Source organism: Narcine bancroftii, chromosome 2, assembly GCF_036971445.1.
Source record: "Narcine bancroftii isolate sNarBan1 chromosome 2, sNarBan1.hap1, whole genome shotgun sequence".
In the NCBI taxonomy this organism is placed as follows: Eukaryota; Metazoa; Chordata; class Chondrichthyes; order Torpediniformes; family Narcinidae; genus Narcine; species Narcine bancroftii.
Window position 1 is genome coordinate 10,397,221 of NC_091470.1, and position 23,981 is coordinate 10,421,201.

The following is a 23,981-nucleotide window of genomic DNA, read 5'->3' on the forward strand; positions in this document are numbered from 1 at the left end:
GGTGATAGTGGGCATCCCTGCCGTGTTGACCTGCTTAAGTTAAATTGCTTTGATACATGTCCATTTATTGTCACTTTCGCTAACGGTCCCTTATATAATGCTTTAATCCAGTTAATATACTTCTCTGGTAAAGTGAATTTTTGCAATACTTTGAATAAATAATTCCATTCTACTCTGTCAAAGGCCTTCTCTGCGTCTAAAGCAACTGCTACTGTTGGTGCTTTACTCCCTTCTACTGCATGAATTAAGTTAATAAATTTACAAATATTGTCTGTTGTGTGTCTTTTTTTAATAAATCCAGTCTGGTCTAGATTTACCATTTTCGGTACATACTCTGCTAATCTGTTTGCTAATAGTTTAGCTATTATCTTATAATCTGTGTTAAGTAATGATATTGGTCTATATGACGCTGGTGATCTTTCCCTTGCTTTAGTATTACTGTAATTATTGCTGTTTTACATGAATCTGGTAAGCTTTGCGTTTTATCAATCTGGTTGATTACTTCCAGGAGGGGAGGAATTAATAAATCTTTAAATGTTTTATAGAATTCTATTGGGAATCCATCCTCTCCTGGTGTTTTATTATTTGGTAATTTTTTTATTATCTCTTGTATTTCTACTATTCCAAATGGTTCTGTTAATTTATTTTGTTCCTCTATTTGTAGTTTTGGTAGTTCAATTTTAATTAGAAATTCATCTATTTTCCCTTCTTTCCCTTCATTTTCAGTTTGGTATAATTGTTCATAGAATTCTCTAAAGTTTTCCTTGATCTCCTTTGGATTATATGTGATTTGTTTGTCTTTTTTTCCTTGATGCCAATACCATTTTCTTAGCTTGTTCTGTCTTAAGCTGCCATGCTAGAATTTTGTGCGTTTTTTCCCCTAGTTCATAATATTTCTGTTTTGTCTTCATTATATTCTTCTCCACCTTATATGTTTGTAGTGTTTCATATTTTATTTTTTTATCTGCCAATTCTCTTCTTTTAGTTGTATCTTCCTTCATTGCTAATTCTTTTTCTATATTTACTATTTCCCTTTCCAACTGCTCTGTTTCCTGATTATAGTCCTTCTTCATCTTGGTTACATAACTTATTATTTGCCCTCTAATGAACGCTTTCATTGCATCCCATAGTATAAACTTATCTTTCACTGATTCCGTATTTATTTCAAAATACATTTTAATTTGTCTTTCAATTAATTCTCTAAAATCCTGCCTTTTAAGTAGCATGGAGTTTAATCTCCATCTATACATTCTTGGAGGGATGTCCTCTAACTTTATTGTCAATATTAGGGTGAATGGTCCGATAATATTCTAGCTTTATATTCTGTTTTTCTTACTCTATCTTGCATACGAGCTGATAACAAAAATAGGTCTATTCTTGAGTATGTTTTATGTCTAGCCGAGTAATATGAATATTCCTTTTCATTTGGGTGTTGTTTCCTCCATATATCCAAAAGTTGCATTTCTTCTATCGATTTAATTATAAATTTGGTTACTTTGTTCTTTCTGTTAATTTTTTTCCCAGTTTTGTCCATATTTGAATCCAAATTCAGGCTGAAATCCCCTCCTATTAATATGTTCCCTTGCGTATCTGCTATCTTCAAAAAGATATCTTGCATAAACTTTTGATCTTTTTCGTTAGGTGAATATACATTGAGTAGATTCCAAAACTCCGAATATATCTGACATTTTATCATTACATATCTCCCTGCTGGATCTATTATTTCCTCTTCTATTTTAAATAGCACATTTTTACTAATTAATATAGCTACTCCTCTTGCTTTTGAATTATACGATGCTGCTGTTACGTGTCCTACCCAATCTCTCTTTAATTTCTTATGCTCCAATTCAGTTAAATGTGTTTCTTGCACGAATGCTATATCAATTTTTTCTTTTTTCAGTAAATTTAGCAGTTTCTTCCTTTTAATTTGCTTATGCATTCCGTTAATATTTAAAGTCATATAGTTCAGCGTAGCCATTTTATACTTTGTTTATCTTCCCTTTCCGTTTCTCCATCATCACCTTTCCTTCTTATCCATTTCTGCTTTCTTGTTTTGAACACTTTATAAGACAACATTTCTAAAACATCAAACATTTTCCTTATTCTCCTATTTAAAACTTCTTTAACCGCATTCTCCCCTCCCCCTCCTGAGTTGTCCTTTATCCCTTGTCGGACAACCACATCTCCCCTCTCCATTTGGATTTGCAAATTCACTCGCAAACATCAGCTGATTTTGCAGTGACCTTAACTCCTCCCCGCACTGTGATTCTGGGAGAATATTCTCGGCGACACTAGGTATTATTCTATTTAGTAGAATCCTAGCGAAGATTTTGCCTGCAATGGAGAGCAACGTGATTCCTCTGTAGTTTGAGCAGTCTGATTTCTCGCCTTTGTTTTTTGTACAGGGTGATGATGGTGGCATCACGAAGATCCTGAGGCAGTTTACCTTGGTCCCAACAAAGCTTGAAAAACTCATGCAGTTTGGCATGCAGAGTTTTGCCGCCAGCCTTCCAGACTTCTGGGGGGATTCCATCCATACCTGCTGCTTTGCCACTTTTCAGTTGTTCGATTGCCTTATATGTCTCATCCAGGGTGGGAACCTCATCCAGCTCTAGCCTTAGGGGCTGTTGAGGGAGCTGGAGCAGGGCGGAATCTTGGACTGAGCGGTTGGCACTGAAAAGAGATTGGAAGTGTTCTGACCATCGGTTGAGGATGGAGATCTTGTCGCTGAGGAGGACTTTGCCGTCTGAGCTGCGCAGCGGGCTTTGGACTTGGGGTGAGGGGCCGTACACAGCCTCCCCACCCAGCACCCCCCAGAAAAGATTTCAATTTTCATATGTAACAAAGGTCACTCTTTTAATTCCCTCCTTATTCCCTCTATTCCATTTCTCTCCCTTATTAATTCTTGTCTATACTCTATATATTTTCCTCTAAATACGGATACATTCATGTATACACACTATATATATATATATACGCATATACCCCTTTACACACATACATATAGATCGTGGTCATTTTTACTCTTATTACATGTCTTCATCTCTGTGCTTGTTTTGTAGTTGTTCTGCAAATTTCCTTGCTTCCTCTGGATCCGAGAATAGTCTGTTTTGTTGCCCTGGAATAATTATTTTAAGTACCGCTGGGTACCTTAACATAAACTTATATCCTTTTTTCCATAAGATCGTTTTCGCTATATTGAACTCCTTCCTCTTCTTCAGGAGTTCAAAACTTATGTCTGGATAGAAAAATTTTTTTTGACCTTTATATTCCAGTGGCTTTTTGTCCTCTCTTACTTTCTTCATTGCTTTCTCCAATATATTTTCTCTTGTTGTATATCTTAAGAATTTTACTAAAATGGATCTTGGTTTTTGCTGCGGTTGTGGTTTCGGGGCTAAAGTTCTATGTACTCTCTGTATTTCCATTTCTTCCTGTAATTCTGGTCTTCCCAGGACCCTGGGGATCCAATCTTTTATAAATTCTCTCATATTCTTGCCTTCTTCATCTTCCTTAAGGCCCATTATCTTTATATTATTTCTTCTATTATAGTTTTCTATTATATCTATCTTCTGAGCTAACAGCTCCCGTGCCTCTTTAGCTTTTTTATTAGATTCTTCTAATTTCTTTTTTAAGTCTTCTACTTCCATATCTACAAATGTTTCTCATTTTTCCATATTTTCCACTCTTTTTGCCAATTCTGATATGGCCACTTCCATTTTATTCATTTTTTCTTCTGCATTCTTAATTCTTCTTTTTATCTCATCAAATTCTTGTAATTGCCGTTCTTTCACTGATTCCATATATTCTTTAAAAAAAGATACATCCATTGTCTTGCCTTTCTCTTCTTCTTCCACTTCTTTCTGTTCTTCTTCTTCTTCCTCCTCTGGATTGACCATCTGTTGTTTCCTTGTTTTCTTTTTACCCTCTTCTTTCTTGTTGTCGTTATTGTCCGTGTTCTGCACCTGCTGCTGTGCTGCAGGTGTCTCTCTCAGCTGTGGAGTCGACTCCGCAGCTGTTCCCCCTCCCGTCAGTGGGTTTTTTTTCATGCGCATCGCGCACTTTTACTTGGCTCTGGGAGCCATTTTTGTAGTCCCGAGACCGGGACTTCCACTGACCTGTGGGAGCGGGCTTCTCTCTCTGCGGCGGGCCTCTTCGGACACGTAAGGCCTTCACCTTCTTGTTCCGACGTCTTTCCTTCTTCTTTTCTTCCCGTTGTTTTTGGTTTTTCTTTCTTCGCTGCCATTTTCTCTACACTTTTACTTTCACTTTGTTTTGGTTTTTAAGTTTGTGCCTTTGCTTTTCCTCTATCTTTTTTTAACTTTTCTGGAGAGGGCTGGAGTTCCCCTACCGGCCACTACTCCATCACGTGACTCCTCCTCAAACAGCGTGTCGAAGAAGATGGTGGTATCTGCTGTGACGGGACAGTGAGCATGGGATGAGCTGCCACCAGCTAACCTCACCAACTAGTCTGCTTAGCATTCACAGTTCAGCTGAACCCAGTCCCTGATTGTTGCAGCTCATTCACATGTATAGGTGTGCCTATGCCAGGAATTCATTCACCACTCGAGGAGTGTTTGAATATGGTCAGTGTGGTCGCTGTGATGTCGGGAATGAAAGGGTTAGCATATGAGGAGCATTTGACAGCTCTTGGCCTGTACTCGTTGGAATTTAAGAGAATAGGAGGGATCTCACTGAAATATTTTGAATATTGAAAGGCATGGACAGAGTAGCTATAGAAAATTTGTTTTCTAGGGTTGGAGTCAAGGACATGGGTGGGCAACCTTTTACCCTGCATGGGCCAGATGGTGTGTCAGTGATTGACTGGAGTGCCGCACTGATTTTTTTTTAGACTTATAGCATGGTAACAAGCCGCTTCGGCCCACAAATCCATGCTGTCCTATTTATAACCCAATAATCTCTACCCCCAGTACATTTTAAATGGTAGGAAGAAACCGGCGCCCCCAGAGAAAACCCATGCAGGTACGACGAGAATGTAAAAACTCCTTACAGACAGGCAGTGTGGGATTTGAACTCTGGTCCAGTCCCAATGGATGGCACTGTAAAGGCGTTGCACTAACTGTAACGCCAACCCGACATGCTACTATAAATAATTGAACATTCGATTCTCTCTGCTTGAGGTACACAATTTACAACAATTTATCAAAAAACAATTCACAGAAAAAGTACAAGCAACGAGATCAACCGTATTTCTTCCAAAAAACGATGATAATGCATTTCAGGTCAGGGAAGGTATCTTCAAATCTGGAAATGCACCAAAAATCTGAGTTTGCATTAAAATGACACAATAAAAAAAACAAAAGTCAAAAAGGAGAAAAATTAGTCACAATGAAAAGAAAATGACTCTCCCCAAATCAGAGGGAAACTGGATTTGGTTTGAGGTTTGAAAACATTTCGATATTGGGCGACATGGTTGTTGACGTATAACTTTTGGTTAAATTTGAAATATTATACAATAAATTTATCTTGGTTTGGGTATGTAGAGTCAACAAAAGGAAATGTTTTCAACCTTTTAACAACTGTTTGAAATCGGATCCCACTGCCCACCTGACACAGCAGCGCTCAATTGTCCCGCACTGCACTACATTAGCCAAAACCGTAGCTGGCAATGTTGGTGGGATCTAAAAAATCACGCAGCTAATTGCTGACCGGTTGTGGGCTGGATAAATTGGATTGTGGGCCATAGATTGCCCATCCCTGGTCTAGGACAAGAGGCACAACTTCCAGGATTGAAGGGTATCTGCTTAGAACAGAGATGCAGAGGAAATTCAATCGCCAGAGGGTGGTCAATCTGTGGAATCTGTTGGCACAGGAGGTTGTGGAGGCCAGATCATTGGATGGATTTAAGGCAAAGATTGATAGGTTCTTGATTAACTAGGGCATTAAAGGTTATGGGGTGAAGGCCATGCAGTGGGATTGTGGGAAAAGGGATCAGCTCATGATGGAATGGAAAGGCAGACTCGATGGGCTATTTCTGCTCCTATGTCTTTTGATATTATAGGTGCAGGGAGAACAATGGTCAGAGGAGAGCAGGTAAAGCATGCTTGAACGTCTTACCTTACTGAACTGAATCTCCATCAGGATGTTGTGGTTCCTCCCAGGTCCGCCCTGCACACGCCTGGTCGAGTGGCTGTGATGAGCAGAAGGCTGAGACGGCAAACTGTGGGAAGACCTTGAACCTGGTCTCATGCTAAAAAATAATAAGCAGTAATGAGTAGTTATTCTGCCTTGCTGAGAATTCTGGACCAAGAAAGCTTGGAGTACGAGTTACACTCATTTGGAAAGGCTGGGTCAGATGAAGGGCCTGATGCAGAGCTGTACCGCTCTGTGTTTAAATGGGTCAGATGAAGGGCCTGATGCAGAGCTGCACCGCTCTGTGTTTAAATGGGTCAGATGAAGGGCCTGATGCAGAGCTGTACCGCTCTGTGTTTAAATGGGTCAGATGAAGGGCCTGATGCAGAGCTGTACCGCTCTGTGTTTAAATGGGTCAGATGAAGGGCCTGATGCAGAGCTGTACCGCTCTGTGTTTAAATGGGTCAGATGAAGGGCCTGATGCAGAGCTGTGCCGCTCTGTGTTTAAATGGGTCAGATGAAGGGCCTGCTGCAGAGCTGTACCGCTCTGTGTTTAAATGGGTCAGATGAAGGGCCTGATGCAGAGCTGTGCCGCTCTGTTTAAATGGGTCAGATGAAGGGCCTGATGCAGAGCTGTACCGCTCTGTGTTTAAATGGGTCAGATGAAGGGCCTGATGCAGAGCTGTACCGCTCTGTGTTTAAATGGGTCAGATGAAGGGCCTGATGCAGAGCTGTACCGCTCTGTGTTTAAATGGGTCAGATGAAGGGCCTGATGCAGAGCTGTACCGCTCTATGTTTAAATGGGTCAGATGAAGGGCCTGATGTAGAGCTGTACCGCTCTGTGTTTAAATGGGTAGGATGAAGGGCCTGATGCAGAGCTGTACCGCTCTGTGTTTAAATGGGTCAGATGAAGGGCCTGATGCAGAGCTGTACCGCTCTGTGTTTAAATGGGTCAGATGAAGGGCCTGATGCAGAGCTGTACCGCTCTGTGTTTAAATGGGTCAGATGAAGGGCCTGATGCAGAGCTGTGCCGCTCTGTGTTTAAATGGGTCAGATGAAGGGCCTGATGCAGAGCTGTGCCGCTCTGTGTTTAAATGGGTCAGATGAAGGGCCTGATGCAGAGCTGTACCGCTCTGTGTTTAAATGGGTCAGATGAAGGGCCTGATGCAGAGCTGTACCGCTCTGTGTTTAAATGGGTCAGATGAAGGGCCTGATGCAGAGCTGTGCCGCTCTTTTTTTAAATGGGTCAGATGAAGGGCCTGATGCAGAACTGTACCGCTCTGTGATTAAATTGGTCAGATGAAGGGCCTGCTGCAGAGCTGTACCGCTCTGTGTTTAAATGGGTCAGATGAAGGGCCTGATGCAGAGCTGTACCGCTCTGTGTTTAAATGGGTCAGATGAAGGGCCTGATGCAGAGCTGTACCGCTCTGTGTTTAAATGGGTCAGATGAAGGGCCTGCTGAAGAGCTGTACCGCTCTGTGTTTAAATGGGTCAGATGAAGGGCCTGATGCAGAGCTGTACCGCTCTGTGTTTAAATGGGTCAGATGAAGGGCCTGATGCAGAGCTGTACCGCTCTATGTTTAAATGGGTCAGATGAAGGGCCTGATGCAGAGCTGTACCGCTCTGTGTTTAAATGGGTCTGATGAAGGGCCTGATGCAGAGCTGTACCGCTCTGTGTTTAAATGGGTCAGATGAAGGGCCTGATGCAGAGCTGTACCGCTCTATGTTTAAATGGGTCAGATGAAGGGCCTCATGCAGAGCTGTGCGGCTCTGTGTTTAAATGGGTCAGATGATGGGCCTGATGCAGAGCTGCACCGCTCTGTGTTTAAATGGGTCAGATGAAAGGCCTGATGCAGAGCTGTACCGCTCTGTGTTTAAATGGGTCAGATGAAGGGCCTGATGCAGAGCTGTACCGCTCTGTGTTTAAATGGGTCAGATGAAGGGCCTGATGCAGAGCTGTACCGCTCTGTGTTTAAATGGGTCAGATGAAGGGCCTGATGCAGAGCTGCACCGCTCTGTGTTTAAATGGGTCAGATGAAGGGCCTGATGCAGAGCTGTACCGCTCTGTGTTTAAATGGGTCAGATGAAGGGCCTGATGCAGAGCTGTACCGCTCTGTGTTTAAATGGGTCAGATGAAGGGCCTGATGCAGAGCTGTACCGCTCTGTGATTAAATGGGTCAGATGAAGGGCCTGCTGCAGAGCTGTACCGCTCTGTTTTTAAATGGGTCAGATGAAAGGCCTGATGCAGAGCTGTACCGCTCTGTGTTTAAATGGGTCAGATGAAGGGCCTGATGCAGAGCTGTACCGCTCTGTGTTTAAATGGGTCAGATGAAGGGCCTGCTGCAGAGCTGTACCGCTCTGTGTTTAAATGGGTCAGATGAAGGGCCTGATGCAGAGCTGTACCGCTCTGTGTTTAAATGGGTCAGATGAAGGGCCTGATGCAGAGCTGTACCGCTCTGTGTTTAAATGGATCAGATGAAGGGCCTGATGCAGAGCTGTACCGCTCTGTGTTTAAATGGGTCTGATGAAGGGCCTGATGCAGAGCTGTACCGCTCTGTGTTTAAATGGGTCAGATGAAGGGCCTGATGCAGAGCTGTACCGCTCTATGTTTCAATGGGTCAGATGAAGGGCCTGATGCAGAGCTGTGCCGCTCTGTGTTTAAATGGGTCAGATGAAGGGCCTGATGCAGAGCTGTACCGCTCTGTGTTTAAATGGGTCAGATGAAAGGCCTGATGCAGAGCTGTACCGCTCTGTGTTTAAATGGGTCAGATGAAGGGCCTGATGCAGAGCTGTACCGCTCTGTGTTTAAATGGGTCAGATGAAGGGCCTGATGCAGAGCTGTGCCGCTCTGTGTTTAAATGGGTCAGATGAAGGGCCTGATGCAGAGCTGTGCCGCTCTGTGTTTAAATGGGTCAGATGAAGGGCCTGATGCAGAGCTGTACCGCTCTGTGTTTAAATGGGTCAGATGAAGGGCCTGATGCAGAGCTGTACCGCTCTGTGTTTAAATGGATCAGATGAAGGGCCTGATGCAGAGCTGTACCGCTCTATGTTTAAATGGGTCAGATGAAGGGCCTGATGCAGAGCTGCACCGCTCTGTGTTTAAATGGGTCTGATGAAGGGCCTGATGCAGAGCTGTACCGCTCTGTGTTTAAATGGGTCAGATGAAGGGCCTGATGCAGAGCTGTACCGCTCTATGTTTAAATGGGTCAGATGAAGGGCCTCATGCAGAGCTGTGCCGCTCTGTGTTTAAATGGGTCAGATGAAGGGCCTGATGCAGAGCTGCACCGCTCTGTGTTTAAATGGGTCAGATGAAAGGCCTGATGCAGAGCTGTACCGCTCTGTGTTTAAATGGGTCAGATGAAGGGCCTGATGCAGAGCTGTACCGCTCTGTGTTTAAATGGGTCAGATGAAGGGCCTGATGCAGAGCTGTACCGCTCTGTGTTTAAATGGGTCAGATGAAGGGCCTGATGCAGAGCTGCACCGCTCTGTGTTTAAATGGGTCAGATGAAGGGCCTGATGCAGAGCTGTACCGCTCTGTGTTTAAATGGGTCAGATGAAGGGCCTGATGCAGAGCTGTGCCGCTCTGTGTTTAAATGGGTCAGATGAAGGGCCTGATGCAGAGCTGTGCCGCTCTGTGTTTAAATGGGTCAGATGAAGGGCCTGATGCAGAGCTGTACCGCTCTGTGTTTAAATGGGTCAGATGAAGGGCCCGATGCAGAGCTGTACCGCTCTGTGTTTAAATGGGTCAGATGAAGGGCCTGATGCAGAGCTGTGCCGCTCTGTGTTTAAATGGGTCAGATGAAGGGCCTGATGCAGAGCTGTACCGCTCTGTGATTAAATGGGTCAGATGAAGGGCCTGCTGCAGAGCTGTACCGCTCTGTGTTTAAATGGGTCAGATGAAGGGCCTGATGCAGAGCTGTACCGCTCTGTGTTTAAATGGGTCAGATGAAGGGCCTGATGCAGAGCTGTACCGCTCTGTGTTTAAATGGGTCAGATGAAGGGCCTGATGCAGAGCTGTACCGCTCTGTGTTTAAATGGGTCAGATGAAGGGCCTGATGCAGAGCTGTACCGCTCTGTGTTTAAATGGGTCAGATGAAGGGACTGATGCAGAGCTGTACCGCTCTATGTTTAAATGGGTCAGATGAAGGGCCTGATGCAGAGCTGTACCGCTCTGTGTTTAAATGGGTCTGATGAAGGGCCTGATGCAGAGCTGTACCGCTCTGTGTTTAAATGGGTCAGATGAAGGGCCTGATGCAGAGCTGTACCGCTCTATGTTTAAATGGGTCAGATGAAGGGCCTCATGCAGAGCTGTGCCGCTCTGTGTTTAAATGGGTCAGATGAAGGGCCTGATGCAGAGCTGCACCGCTCTGTGTTTAAATGGGTCAGATGAAAGGCCTAATGCAGAGCTGTACCGCTCTGTGTTTAAATGGGTCAGGTGAAGGGCCTGATGCAGAGCTGTACCGCTCTGTGTTTAAATGGGTCAGATGAAGGGCCTGATGCAGAGCTGTACCGCTCTGTGTTTAAATGGGTCAGATGAAGGGCCTGATGCAGAGCTGTGCCGCTCTGTGTTTAAATGGGTCAGATGAAGGGCCTGATGCAGAGCTGTACCGCACTGTGTTTAAATGGGTCAGATGAAGGGCCTGATGCAGAGCTGTGCCGCTCTGTGTTTAAATGGGTCAGATGAAGGGCCTGATGCAGAGCTGTACCGCTCTGTGTTTAAATGGGTCAGATGAAGGGCCTGATGCAGAGCTGTGCCGCTCTGTGTTTAAATGGGTCAGATGAAGGGCCTGATGCAGAGCTGTACCGCTCTGTGTTTAAATGGGTCAGTTGAAGGGCCTGATGCAGAGCTGTGCCGCTCTGTGTTTAAATGGGTCAGATGAAGGGCCTGATGCAGAGCTGTGCCGCTCTGTGTTTAAATGGGTCAGATGAAGGGCCTGATGCAGAGCTGTGCCGCTCTGTGTTTAAATGGGTCAGATGAAGGGCCTGATGCAGAGCTGTGCCGCTCCGTGTTTAAATGGGTCAGATGAAGGGCCTGATGCAGAGCTGTGCCGCTCCGTGTTTAAATGGGTCAGATGAAGGGCCTGATGCAGAGCTGTGCCGCTCCGTGTTGAAATGGGTCAGATGAAGGGCCTGATGCAGAGCTGTGCCGCTCCGTGTTTAAATGGGTCAGATGAAGGGCCTGATGCAGAGCTGTGCCGCTCCGTGTTTAAATGGGTCAGATGAAGGGCCTGATGCAGAGCTGTGCCGCTCCGTGTTTAAATGGGTCAGATGAAGGGCCTGATGCAGAGCTGTGCCGCTCCGTGTTTAAATGGGTCTGATGAAGGGCCTGATGCAGAGCTGTGCCGCTCCGTGTTTAAATGGGTCAGACGAAGGGCCTGATGCAGAGCTGTGCCGCTCCGTGTTTAAATGGGTCAGACGAAGGGCCTGATGCAGAGCTGTACCGCTCTGTGTTTAAATGGGTCAGACGAAGGGCCTGATGCAGAGCTGTGCCGCTCTGTGTTTAAATGGGTCAGATGAAGGGCCTGATGCAGAGCTGTGCCGCTCTGTGTTTAAATGGGTCAGATGAAGGGCCTGATGCAGAGCTGTGCCGCTCTGTGTTTAAATGGGTCAGATGAAGGGCCTGATGCAGAGCTGTGCCGCTCTGTGTTTAAATGGGTCAGATGAAGGGCCTGATGCAGAGCTGTACCGCTCTGTGTTTAAATGGGTCAGATGAAGGGCCTGATGCAGAGCTGTACCGCTCTGTGTTTAAATGGGTCAGATGAAGGGCCTGATGCAGAGCTGTACCGCTCTGTGTTTAAATGGGTCAGATGAAGGGCCTGATGCAGAGCTGTACCGCTCTGTGTTTAAATGGGTCAGATGAAGGGCCTGATGCAGAGCTGTACCGCTCTATGTTTAAATGGGTCAGATGAAGGGCCTGATGCAGAGCTGTACCGCTCTGTGTTTAAATGGGTCAGATGAAGGGCCTGATGCAGAGCTGTACCGCTCTGTGTTTAAATGGGTCAGATGAAGGGCCTGATGCAGTGCTGTACCGCTCTGTATTTAAATGGGTCAGATGAAGGGCCTGATGCAGAGCTGTACCGCTCTGTGTTTAAATGCAAACTCATAAAGATGCAAAGATCTCCATCAGGGGCCCAGCACTCCAGCACCTCTCCTTTTCTTGCTTCCCATAGCAATGAGGGAAAAATCTCACCTTGCCCTGGAGATTTATCAGTCCTTGTATATTCCATGGCATCATACTCCCCCTTCTTAATAATGGGGTGCTCCAAACCATCAACGTAACCCTTCATGAATTCGCTATCACCCACTTACTTCTCATTGGGAAATACAGACAAGACATATATTTAGGACTTACCCACATCCTCAGCTCTAGTTTCTTCTTACAAACTAAAAAAGTGAGACTTGGCCACTGTAAATTGCCACTAGCATCTGATGGAAATCGAGGTGTTGTGGGAAGAATGGGTTAAGGTAGGAGTAGTGTGAAAATTTGTTGCCTGATGGCCAATGTGGGCTCAGTGTCTACAAGACCTGTCTCTGTGCTAGAACTGGTCCACATTTATCAAGTGTGGTGATGAAGGTGATTTTATAGGAACAGATTTACTGATCTCAAAATAATCCTCCAACTGTGCCTTGAACTCTTGCGTACATGACCAACATTAGTTTTGCAGGCAAGATAGGTTGTGGGTGCTGGGATCTGGAACAACAAACTGCTGGAAGAACTCAGTGGGTCAAGTAGCACTCATAAAGCAAAAGATATAAGCCGATGTTTTGGGTCGACACCTGGCATCAGGACTGAGGGGTAAAGATTGCTGGCATACAGCAGTGAAGAGGCTGGGACAGAACCTGGGAGGTGATAGTTGGAATCTGCTGGGGAGGGGATGATGGGAAGATGGAGCCAGGTGTAGAATGGGGATGGGAAAGTGAACATATGGAGCAGAAATCTAGATGGACAGGTGCCGCTAGTGCAGACCCAGGAAAGCGGGGATGGAGACATAGTGCTCCTCCACAGGTCCTACTGCTCAGTACAGGTTTTATATTCTCTGCAAAAGGGGCTTATGGTGTGCTTATTTCATATCTTTGACACCTCAGAGCTCTGAACCCAAAATGGGTACACCCATGGAAGTGGGCTGTCAGAAATTGCGGATTCAGGGAGATCAGTGGACTGGAGTAGGACACCAGAAGTGGGAGAACACCCCCTGCTGAGGAGAAGTTTGGGAGATGACCTGACAGGGAAGAACCAGTGAGGGGCTCAGCAGGTGAAAGCCACGCAGGACGTGGACTGCTGGAAACTTAAGGAAGTGCACAGGCTGCTGGGGACTGGGGGACCCCCACATGGGTTACTGGGGACTGGCTGGTAAGACCATGTATTTGGACAAGGATTCAAGAGGGTGCAGAGGACAAGAGGAGCTCCTGAAGGGTGTTGAGGGCCAAAAGCTTTCTAAATGAGTCGGATGTTTGGAACCGGGAGCTCGGGTTTACTGCTGGACTGAACAGGAGGTCATGGAAGTGATGGACATGGATACTCATTGTCTCAAAATGGAGCCCTTATTGATTTTCTCTCTTGTCATTTTGGGTGATGGTGTATACTAGTGGTGCTTCTTTGTGTGCCTTTATGGCAAGCAGCAAATCTTCTGTATTTATTATATGACAGTGAAGGAACCTTGTCACTGGTGGGAAGAGTGGCTGTGGGTAACCTGAAATTACCCATTAGTGACCTGTGGTTTTTTTCATTTTTTTTCAAATCTCTAGTGCAGTCACGAAGATTGAATCAAGTCTGTGAGGGAATATGTGAAAGTTCCATTCAGTGAATTGTGAAAAGAAGCTCCACTATTACCATTACAGGCTCAGGATTTCTGGATTTGTCAGTGTGGTGAAGATGGGTCTGTCACTAGTGCTGGGAGCTGAAGGCATCATGTATTTTAAATTTAAATTTAGACATACAGCACAGTTTCAGGTTCTTCAGGCCACAGACTTGTGCCATCCACTTACAAACAATTGAGCTGTAACCCATTGTTCGTTTTGAAAGGTGGGAGGAAACAAGAACCCCCAGGGAAAACCCACACAGACACAGCGAGAACATACAAACTCCTTTCAGACAGCATGGGATTTGGTCACCAGTCCCGATCACTGAGGCTGTAACAGCAATGCATTAACCACTACATTAACTGTGCTGCCCAATGTTTAATCACATTGGCTTCAATGAATTTTATTATGATAACCAACGAACATAGTGGTAACAAAGTTCACAGGAAACTCACGGAATGTTTTTAATGGGAGAGCGTGAAGTGACCGCCGTTCCAAAGTCCCTTCCTCCATATAGATGCCACACAACGGAGATCTCCTTCACCGCATATCGGGTCTCTGGGATAGGAAGATGCAGAGGTGCTTTGCTTTTGTCCATCTTCTTGACAGGTGATGCAAAGTGTTCATTTTTGACGAGAATGGGGCCAGAGACCAACATCCTCACTACGGGTTCAGTCTCTCTCTGCTGGGTAAGATATGAAATAAGATCTTCAGCTCTTACCATCTGGTAGGACAAGGGCAAAGGCAACCCACTCAAGGAAACGTCACCACCTGCAAGCACCTTTCTACCACACATTATCCTGACCAACACTTCGTTGTGGCTGGGGCCAAATCCAAACATTCCCTCTGTAATGGCCTTATGGTAAAATATTCACCACGTGGACCACGGCAGTTTAAGAAGGCATAAGTTAGATGGGAAAAAGAAGAAAATGCAGGAAGAAATGCAGCATGTTGATGAGAAAGTGACAAGAGTGGAAGGAAGACACGACTATTGTTTTAACCACGGAAAATCAAAAACTCCAGCAGAAAGTGAAAATCAGAAGCCACGTTCTGTGCTAATTCAGTTTCTTGGATATCAAGATAGAGAAAAGATTTTGACTCTGGTGGCAGAAGGGGCAAGAGCAAGAAAAGATCTGCTTGAGTCTGAAGGGGGTAAAGTTTTATTTTACCCTGACATAAGAGCAGATTTATTTAAAAAAAAGAATTTAATCCTGTTAAAAAGATTCTTTGGGAAAAAACATATCAATTTGTATTACATCACCTTACCTAAGATTTTTCTGCCCGGAGGTTACAATAAGTTACTTTTGAGTTTTTGACAAGCACAGGAGTTTGTGCAAGGTCTTCCACTGTTGCCACTCCTGCTGCAAATATACAGTATTTGACAATTTTTGTAAAATATCTACTTATTTTTCTGTTGGTCTTTGTAAAATTCTTTATGTACAAATTAAATGATTAAAGATTAAATGGTAAATGCAGCAGGAGGGTTGGGGAAGGGAGTTAAGGTTCTAAATCCCACTGGATCATCTGGGCATTTGCCTCGTTTGCCCCAATTGCAGATGTAACAACCTGCATAACAAAAGTGGGTTTCCCATGCGCGGATACTTTCTTGCATGACAATATCTTCTTCCCCGCACACTGTCTCTATCTGTTGGCTATGCAGTGGGTCCAGCACCATTTTGGGGTCATTGGCTGCCCTTACGCTGCCCTTTCCGTTTGTCCGTCGGTTTGCTTGCTAGAGCCAGTGCCACTGCACGGTCTGCTGGCTTTTAGGAGCGCTCACCGCCCAGAGCACCAGCTCGATCGGCGCGGTGGAAGGCCACCACATGACACCCCCCCCCAACCCCCAGAACCAGTGGAATCATCCCTGTTGCCCAGAGGCAGTGTCTCTGCAGGTTTCAGTGGCCTGCTTCTTTTGCGTGGTGCTGGCATTTTGACTGGGCTCGCTGGGTCCAGGTTTGCAGGCTTTAATCTGTCCGTGGTGAAGACCGTTTTTCCTCCAACCTCCAGCTCGAACATGGCTCCATTGTTACAGACAACCCGGAACAGACCCTCGTATGGCCTCTGCAGCAGTGGATAATGCAGACCCCTGCGAATGAAAACATACTCACAATCCTGTAGGTCTTTGGGCATGTTGGTCCTTGTGTGTCTGTGCCTGGAAGGTGGAGTCAGGGCCAGGTTGCTGACTCTTTCCCTCAGTTTGCGGAGTAGAGCTGTTGCGTCATCCTGCTGTCTGTCTGGACTACCAGTGGAGTTCTGTAGACGAGTTCGGCCGAAGAGGTGTTGAGGTCCTCCTTGGGTGCCGTGCGGATATCCAACAGTTCCATGGCTGCTAGTCCAGCCAGTTAGGTCCTTGGAGTCTGGTTATGAGCACAGCCTTGAGATGCCTGCGGAAGCGCTCCACCAGCCCATTTGACTGTGGGTGGTAGGTCGTTGTGTGGTGCAGCTGGACGCCCCACACGCTGGCGAGGTTGGACCACAGGCTAGAGGTGAACTGGGCCCCTCTGTTTGGAAGCTATGTGGGAGGGTAACCCGAACCGTGCCATCTAGCACATGATGAGGGACCTGGTGCACGAGGTCATGGGCATGTCTGACAGTGGGTCTGCTTCTGGCCACCTAGTGAAGCGGTTGACCATCATGAACAGGTAGTGGAAAGCCTGGGACACTGCCAAGGGTCCTACTATGTCCACATGGACATGGTCAAATCTTTGTTCCAAGGGCTCAAAGTACTGAAGTGGGGTCTTGGTATGCTGCTGTACCTTGGCTATTTGGCACTGCGTGCATGCCTTCGCCCACCTGCTGACTTGTTTTCTCAATCCATGCCACACATATTTGCTGGCCACCAGCCAGACTGTGGTCTTGATGGATGGGTAAGCCAGCCCATGGATGGAATTGAAAACCTGCTGTCTCTAAGCCACCGGGACGATAGGCCTGACCTGGCTGGTGGCCACGTCGCACAGAAGGGTGGTGTTATCTATGCCGACTGGGATGTCCTGGAGCTGCAGTCCAGATATGGCTGTCCTGTACTGGGGCATCTCTTTGTCGTCTTGTTGCGCCTCTGCCAGCACCACAAAGTCCACTCCCTTTGATAGCGCATGGATAGTCTGCCGGGACAGTGCATCGGCCACCACATTGTCCTTGCTGTGGTGTACTCCAAGATTTAAGACAGGTGACGCTGTTGGCGGGCTGATCAGGGGTCCAAGATCTTGCAAAAATCAGGAGCTTGTGGTCTGTGAAAGCCATAAAAGACCTGCCCTCGAGGAAGTACCTGAAGTGGCGGATAGCCATGTACAGCACCAGCAGCTCTCTGTCAAAAGTGCAAAAGGTTCGCATGATCTGGCAATCGAGGGGATGAACCTGTGATAGGAGTTGATCATTCCCACAAATTCCTGTAGTGCCCTGATTATCCTGGGTCCGGGAAACTTCCAGATGGCTTCCACCTTGCTGGGTAGAGGTGTGGCTCCTTCCTTGGTTATCCTATGGGCCAGGAAGTCAATGACCTCCAACCTGAACTGGCATTTGGCTGGTTTAATTGTCAGTCCGAACTCGCTCGGCGAGTAGAGGTTGTGGAGGTGCATCAGGTGTTCTTGCTCGCCATGAGGATGCCGTCTAAGTAAACAAAGGTGGCATCCAGGTCTCGGCCCAGTGGATCCATCAGCCACTGGAAAGTCCATACAGCGTTCTTCAACCTGAACAGCATTCGCAGGAATTTGAACAGGCCAAACGGGGTGATGATGGCTGTCTTTAGATATCATTGGGTTATACCAGGATTTGATGATATCCCTGCAAGAGTTCCACTTTGGAAAAGATCTTTGCCCTGTGCAGGTTAGCCGCAACGTCCTGGATGTTCTGCATGGGCTATCGATCTAGCATTGTGGCCTCATTGAGCTGGCAGCAGTCTCCACATGGTCTCAAAGTCCCAGTGGCTTTGGGCACAATATGCATGGGAGAAGCCCATGGGCTGTCTGACCACCACACTATGCCGAGCTCTTCCAAAGAATTCTTCCTCTGCCAGTTGGAGCTTCTCCAGAGGGAGGCGTCTTGCTCATGTGTGGAACAGCGGGCCCTGGGTCAGGATATGGTGCTCTACTCCATGCCGGGGCATTGCCGTAGTGAAATGGGGGGTAAGCACTGCCGGGAACTCTGCCAGGACCTTGGTATATCTGTCCGTGGATCGCTGCGCGGAGTCTACATGGAGTACTGCAAGCTTCGTGTCTTTGAGGGGGGAGGTTTGGAAATCTTAGTGTGGACCAGTCTCCGACCCTTCAGGTTCACGAGTAGGCTATGGGCGCGCAGGAGGTCTGCTCTGAGGAGCGGCTGTTCCACTGTGGCCACTGTGAACACCCACGAGAAAAGGGTGCCTCCCAATTGTAGTTGGACCTTTTGGGTGCTGGAGGTCCAGATTGTGCTGTTGTTGACAGCCATCAGTGTGCAGCCCGACTGCTTGTTCCTGGTGTCCTGTCCCAATGGGGGACCTCTTCTCCTGTGTCCATGAGGAAACGCCATCCACACTGGCTGTCCCAAATGTACAGGAGGCTATCTTGTTGGTCAGCCGTCGTGGCCATTAGCAAAGGCTGGCCCCAGTGTTTCCCTGCAATGTGCATGGTGGCCTGCACTGGCGGGCTCGGGAGCCCCATCCTTGGTGGTAGAAGCACCACTGGTCATTGGGGCCACCTCCTCTGTGGGGCAGCTGTTCCTTCAACAGGTCTGCATGGGTCTGGCTGCGGAATTTAGCGACGAGCCCCACGGATGCCGAGCATTCTCTTTTCTGTTTCCACAAAACGTCCACTCATCCTGCAACTTTCCAGAGGTCGCTGAAGTCAACGCCTGCCAGGAGCAGTTGGACATCCTGGGGCAGTTGCTCCAAGAATGCTTGCTCAAACATGATGCAGGGCTCATGTTTTCCCAGGAGGGTCAGCATCTCGTTCATGAGAGCGGATGGGGGCCTGTCCCCTAACCCGTCCAGATGGAGCAGTCATGCCTCTCTCTCGCCATGAGAGCCCAAAGATCTTGATTAGAAAGTCCATGAAGGCAGTGTATACACCTTCTTGGTTGAAGTTGTCCTGGTCACCATGTTCTGGTCCAGGGTGCTCACCATGTGGTAGTACCAGGTGGACTCTGCTGTGATCTGTAACTGTGCCTCAGCCTAGACAAACCATACGCATGGCTAATTTGTCCAGAAGGTCAACAGCTTAAGGGTGACTGCGTGGACTGCTGCCGGCTCGCTCATCATTTGGTTTAGATGCCATCTAAACTTTCGGGGTCACCATTTGTAGCCACACGCTACTTGAAAGAAAGACACACTAACGAATGTAGTCAGGTTAAGCTCTGTGTTTTATTAGGACTCAAGACCAACTTTTATACCTCTCGCATTCTCACCGTTTGCTCCAATTGCTGATGTGCAGTGGGGCCAGTGCCATTTTGGGGTCGCTGGCTGCCCTTGCTGTTCATTCTCCAGTTTGCTTGCTAGGTCCAGTGCCACTGCATGGTCTGCTGGCTTTTAGGTGCCCAGCACCAGCTTGATCACCAGAAACAGGCTATTTTGGCTCTTCTAGATGGCACCAAACTAAGTACTTTCCTCTAGTCCCACTACCTGCACTCTACCCATAACCCTGCATTCCCCTCCTATCTACAAACCTACCCAATTTTTCCTTAAATGACAAAATTGACCCTGACGCCACTACTTCTCCCGGAAACTCATTCCATACCACCACCACTCTCTGAGTGAAGAAGTTCCCCTTCATGTTACTTCTAAACTTTTGCACCTTAACTCATGACCTCTTGATTCAATCTCTCCTACTCTTAATAGAAAAAGCCTTTGAAACCCAGGTAACATTTTCGTAAATCTTCTCTGCACTCTCTCTACCTTGTTGATATCCTTCCTATAATTTGGTGACCAGAACTGCACACAGTATTCCAAATTTGACCTCACTGGTGCCTTGAACATCTCAATATCACTTCCCAACTCCTGTACTGGATGCATTGATTTATAAAGGCCAGCATACCAAAAGCCTTCTTCACCAACCTGTCCACATGAGATTCTACCTTCAGGGAACGATGAACAGTTATTCCTACATCTTTCTGCTCCACTGCATTCCTCAATGCCCTCCCATTTACTATGTATGTCCTGTTCTGATATTCCTTCCAAAATGAAGCACCTCACACTTCTCAGCATTAAACTCCATCTGCCATCTTTCAACTCACTCTTCTAAGCGTCCCAAATCCTTCTGCAATCTTTGTAAACCTTCATTATCCACAATTACATCTAATTTAGTATCATCTGCATATTTATTAATCCAATTGACCACCTCATCATCCAGATCATTAATGTAAATGACAAACAATACAAAACCCTAAGGCACACCGCTTGTCACCGGCCTCCAACCTGATAAACAGTTATCCACTATGACTCTCTGGCATCTCCCTTTCAGCCACTGTTGACCATCTCAAAATGAATATCTAGTGCATGAACCTTCCAAACTAACCTTCTATGTGGAAGCTTATTGAAGGCCTTACTGAAGTCCATATAGACAACATCTACTGCTCTTCCTTCATCAACATTCCTAGTCACCTCTTCAAAAAATTCAACAAGATTGATCAAACGTGACCTTCCATCCACAAACCCATGTTGAGTTTTCCTGATCAGACCCTGTCTCTCCAGATACTTATATATACACTATCTCTAAGAACGTTTTTCATTAATTTACTACCATAGACGTCAAACTTACAGGTCTATAATTGCTAGGCTTGCTCCTCAAACCCTTTTTAAACAAAGGAATGACATGTGCAATACGCCAATCCTCTGGCACTATACCCATCTTTAATGACATTTGAAAAATCACTGCCAGAGCCGCTGCTATTTCCTCACTAACTTCTCTCAAGGTCCTGGGGAAAATCCCGTCGGGTCCTGGAGACTTATCCACCTTTATATGGTTCAAAAGCTCCAGTACTTCCTCTTCCTTAATCACTACAGTCTCCATAATTACCCTCTTTGCTTCCTTTACCCCGCACAATTCAATATCCTTCTCCTTAGTGAATACCGAAGAAAAGAACTTGTTCAAGATCTCCCTCATCTCTTTTGGCTCCACACATAGTTGTCCGCTCTGATTCTCTAAGGGACCAATTTTATCCCTCACTCTCCTTTTGCTATTAACATATTTTGCAATAGCCCCTCATACCTTCTTTTAGCTTTTCTTATTAAGATTTTTTTTAAATTCAATTTATTCTCCACACATTTATTGTAGGTCTCCTTTTTTCAAACCAAGTTTCCAATATCCCTTGAAAACCATGACTCTCTCAAACCTTTGACCCTGCCTTTTATTCTGACAGGATCATAAAGATTTTGGACCCTCAAAATCTCACCTTTAAAAGACCTCCATTTCTCTACTACATCCTTCTCATAAAACAAATTGTCACAATCCACTTCTCGTAAATCCCTTCTCATCTCTCAAATCTAGCTTCTCCCCACTCGAAAACCGCAATCTTAGGCCCTGACCTATCCCTTTCCATAATTACACTGAAGCTAATGGCACCATGATCACTGGACCCGAAATACTCCCCAACACAAACCTCTGTCACCTGACCTATCTCATTCCCCAACAGTAGATCCAACACTGCCCCTTCTCTAGTTAGTACCTCTATGTATTGCTCTATAAAACTATCCTGCATCCTCCTGTGTCTTGTACACATTTTACAAATTCCAATCCATCTAGCCCTTTCACAGAATGGGTTTCCCAATTTATATTTGGAAAATTAAAATCACAACCATGTGCTTATTACAAATATCTACCTCCCTACAAATTTGCTCCTCTAGTTCTTGCTCCCCATTAGGTGGCCTAATGGGGTAGTGTGACTACCCCTTTCCCATTCCTCAATTCCACCTGTACAGCCTCCCTGGATGAGCCTCTAATCTATCCTGCCTAAGCACCGCTGTAATATTTTCCCTGACAAGCAATGCTACACCACTCCCTCTTGCCCCTCCAATTCTATCACACCTAAAGCAATGAAATCCAGGAATATTTAGCTGCCAATCACATCCCTCCTGCAACCATGTTTCACTAATCGCCACCATGTCATACTGCCAAGTGTCTATTCACACCCTTAGCTCATCCACCTTCCTTACAATTCTCCTGGCATTAAAGTAAATGAATTTCAAAGATTTCCTACTACTTATTCTGTTTGTCCCTATCTTTACAAACAACTTTATGTTCTTTTTCTACCATCTCTCCTCCATCTTCATACAAAGTATTGTCCTTCTCAATCTCCTGCCTATCCACCCCCAAACATTTTCTACAAGTTTTCTGTTTGCAATCTAACCTTCTCCTTGCTATTCTCCTTCATTTGGTTCCCTCCCCCCAACTATTCTAGTTTAAAGTCTCTGAGCAGCCTTAGCAAATGTCCCCACCAGGATCCTGGTCCCCCTGGGATTCAAGTAGAACCCGTCCATTCTGTACAGGTCCCACCTCCCCCATAAAAGATCCCAGTGATCCAGAAACTTGAATCCCTGCCCCTTGCTCCATCCCTTCAGCCATGCATTCATCCTCCACCTCACTCTATTCCTGCTCTCACTGTCATATGCACATCCAATAATCCTGAGATTACTTCCTTCACAATCCTTCTTCTCAGCTCTCTACCTAACTCCCTGTACTCACTTTTCAGGACCTCTTCTCTCTTCCTCCCTATGTCTTTGGTACCTACATGTACCATGACCTCTGGCTCATCTCCCTCCCACTTTATGATATCTTGGACACAAGCAGCAACATCCTGGACCTTGGCATCAGGTAGGCAAACCACCACCTGGTTCTCCTGTGTCTTGTGCGCTGGACCTCCTCCATCTTTGTTCAGGTAATATCAAATCTGGACCTAAATGTTCTCTTAAATATGCCTTTAACTGATAATAAGAGAATATCGTGTTGTTTTGTATTCCATACCTACTTATGTTGAGATTGTATGACAAATACTATTAATGTAAAGTATAGACTAGTTCAATATAATTTTTTCAGCTATATTTGACACCACAAAAAATGAATAGAATGAAAGCAGAATAATTCAGATCAATGTTTTAGGTGTGGTGAAAAGACAGGAATTTTCTTGTATTCAACTTAGTCATGTCCCAAGGTACAGCCTTTTTGGGTGAACTTAGGGAATTTTTAAGAACATGTTACATTGTATTTCCATAAAACCCAGACTTAATTCTGTTTGGAAATATAGAAGGAACAAGACCCAAGTTGAAACTATCAATTTATACCAAATGAAATTTGTTAAAATAGCATTAGTGGTGGCAAGGAATATATTGCAGTAACCTGGAAGTCAGATTCACACTTGGGTATGGAAAGATGGAATGCAGAAATTCAAAGATGTATCCCCTTGGAGAAAATAATCTGGATTGGAGAAGAGCAAATTTCGAAGGAATAAGAAGGGATTTGGGGAGTATTGAGTGGGACAGGATATTTTCAGGTGAGGGTGTATATGAAAAATGGAGGATATTCAAAAAGGAAATTTTGAGGGTACAGAGTGGTTATGTCCCAGTGAGGATCAAAGTAAAGGCTGGAAGTCATAGGGAGGCTTGGTTTTCGAGGAATATTGGAAATGTGGTTAGGAGAAAAAGGGAGGTGTACAAGAGGTATAAAGAACAGGAAGCTAACAATTTGAAGGAGGACCACAAGGAGTGTAGAAGAAATCTTAAGAAATAAATTAGAAAGGCCAAAAAAAGGCATGAAGAGGCTTTGGCAGACAGAGTAAAAATAAATCCAAAGGGTTTCTATAAGTACATTAAAAGTAAAATATTAGTGAGGGATAAAATTGGACCCCTTGTAGATAGTGAGGGTAGGCTGAGTGAGAAGTCAGAGGAAATGGGGGAAATTTTGAATGATTTCTTTGCTTCGGTATTCACTAGGGAAAAAAATATTGAACCAGTTGAGGTAAAGAAAAATAGTGGGGAGGTCATGAAGCATATAAGGCTAACCAAGGAGGTAGTGATGGGTGTGTTGAAAAAGATAAAGGTGGATAAATCTCCGGGACTGGACAAAATACTCCCAAGGACACTCAGGGAGGCTAGTGGACAGATAGTGGGGCCATTAACAGAGATATTTAGG

At 45.6% G+C, this 23,981-nt stretch overlaps 1 protein-coding gene across 17 annotated transcripts in view; it reads right to left on the bottom strand.

The window, feature by feature from the left end:
• LOC138753182 (autophagy-related protein 2 homolog B-like) overlaps positions 1-23,981 on the bottom strand; it is a 245,827-nt gene that overhangs the window by 48,468 nt on the left and 173,378 nt on the right. For 16 of the 17 annotated variants that reach the window (XM_069915817.1, XM_069915816.1, XM_069915821.1 and 13 more), the window contains 2 exons: positions 14,346-14,575; positions 6,076-6,208 (listed from right to left, as the gene is read on the bottom strand). In XM_069915817.1, coding sequence (XP_069771918.1) covers positions 6,076-6,208; positions 14,346-14,575 — 363 coding nt within the window. The remainder of the gene's footprint in view (positions 1-6,075; positions 6,209-14,345; positions 14,576-23,981) is intronic. The other variant, XM_069915819.1, reaches the window with a different exon arrangement.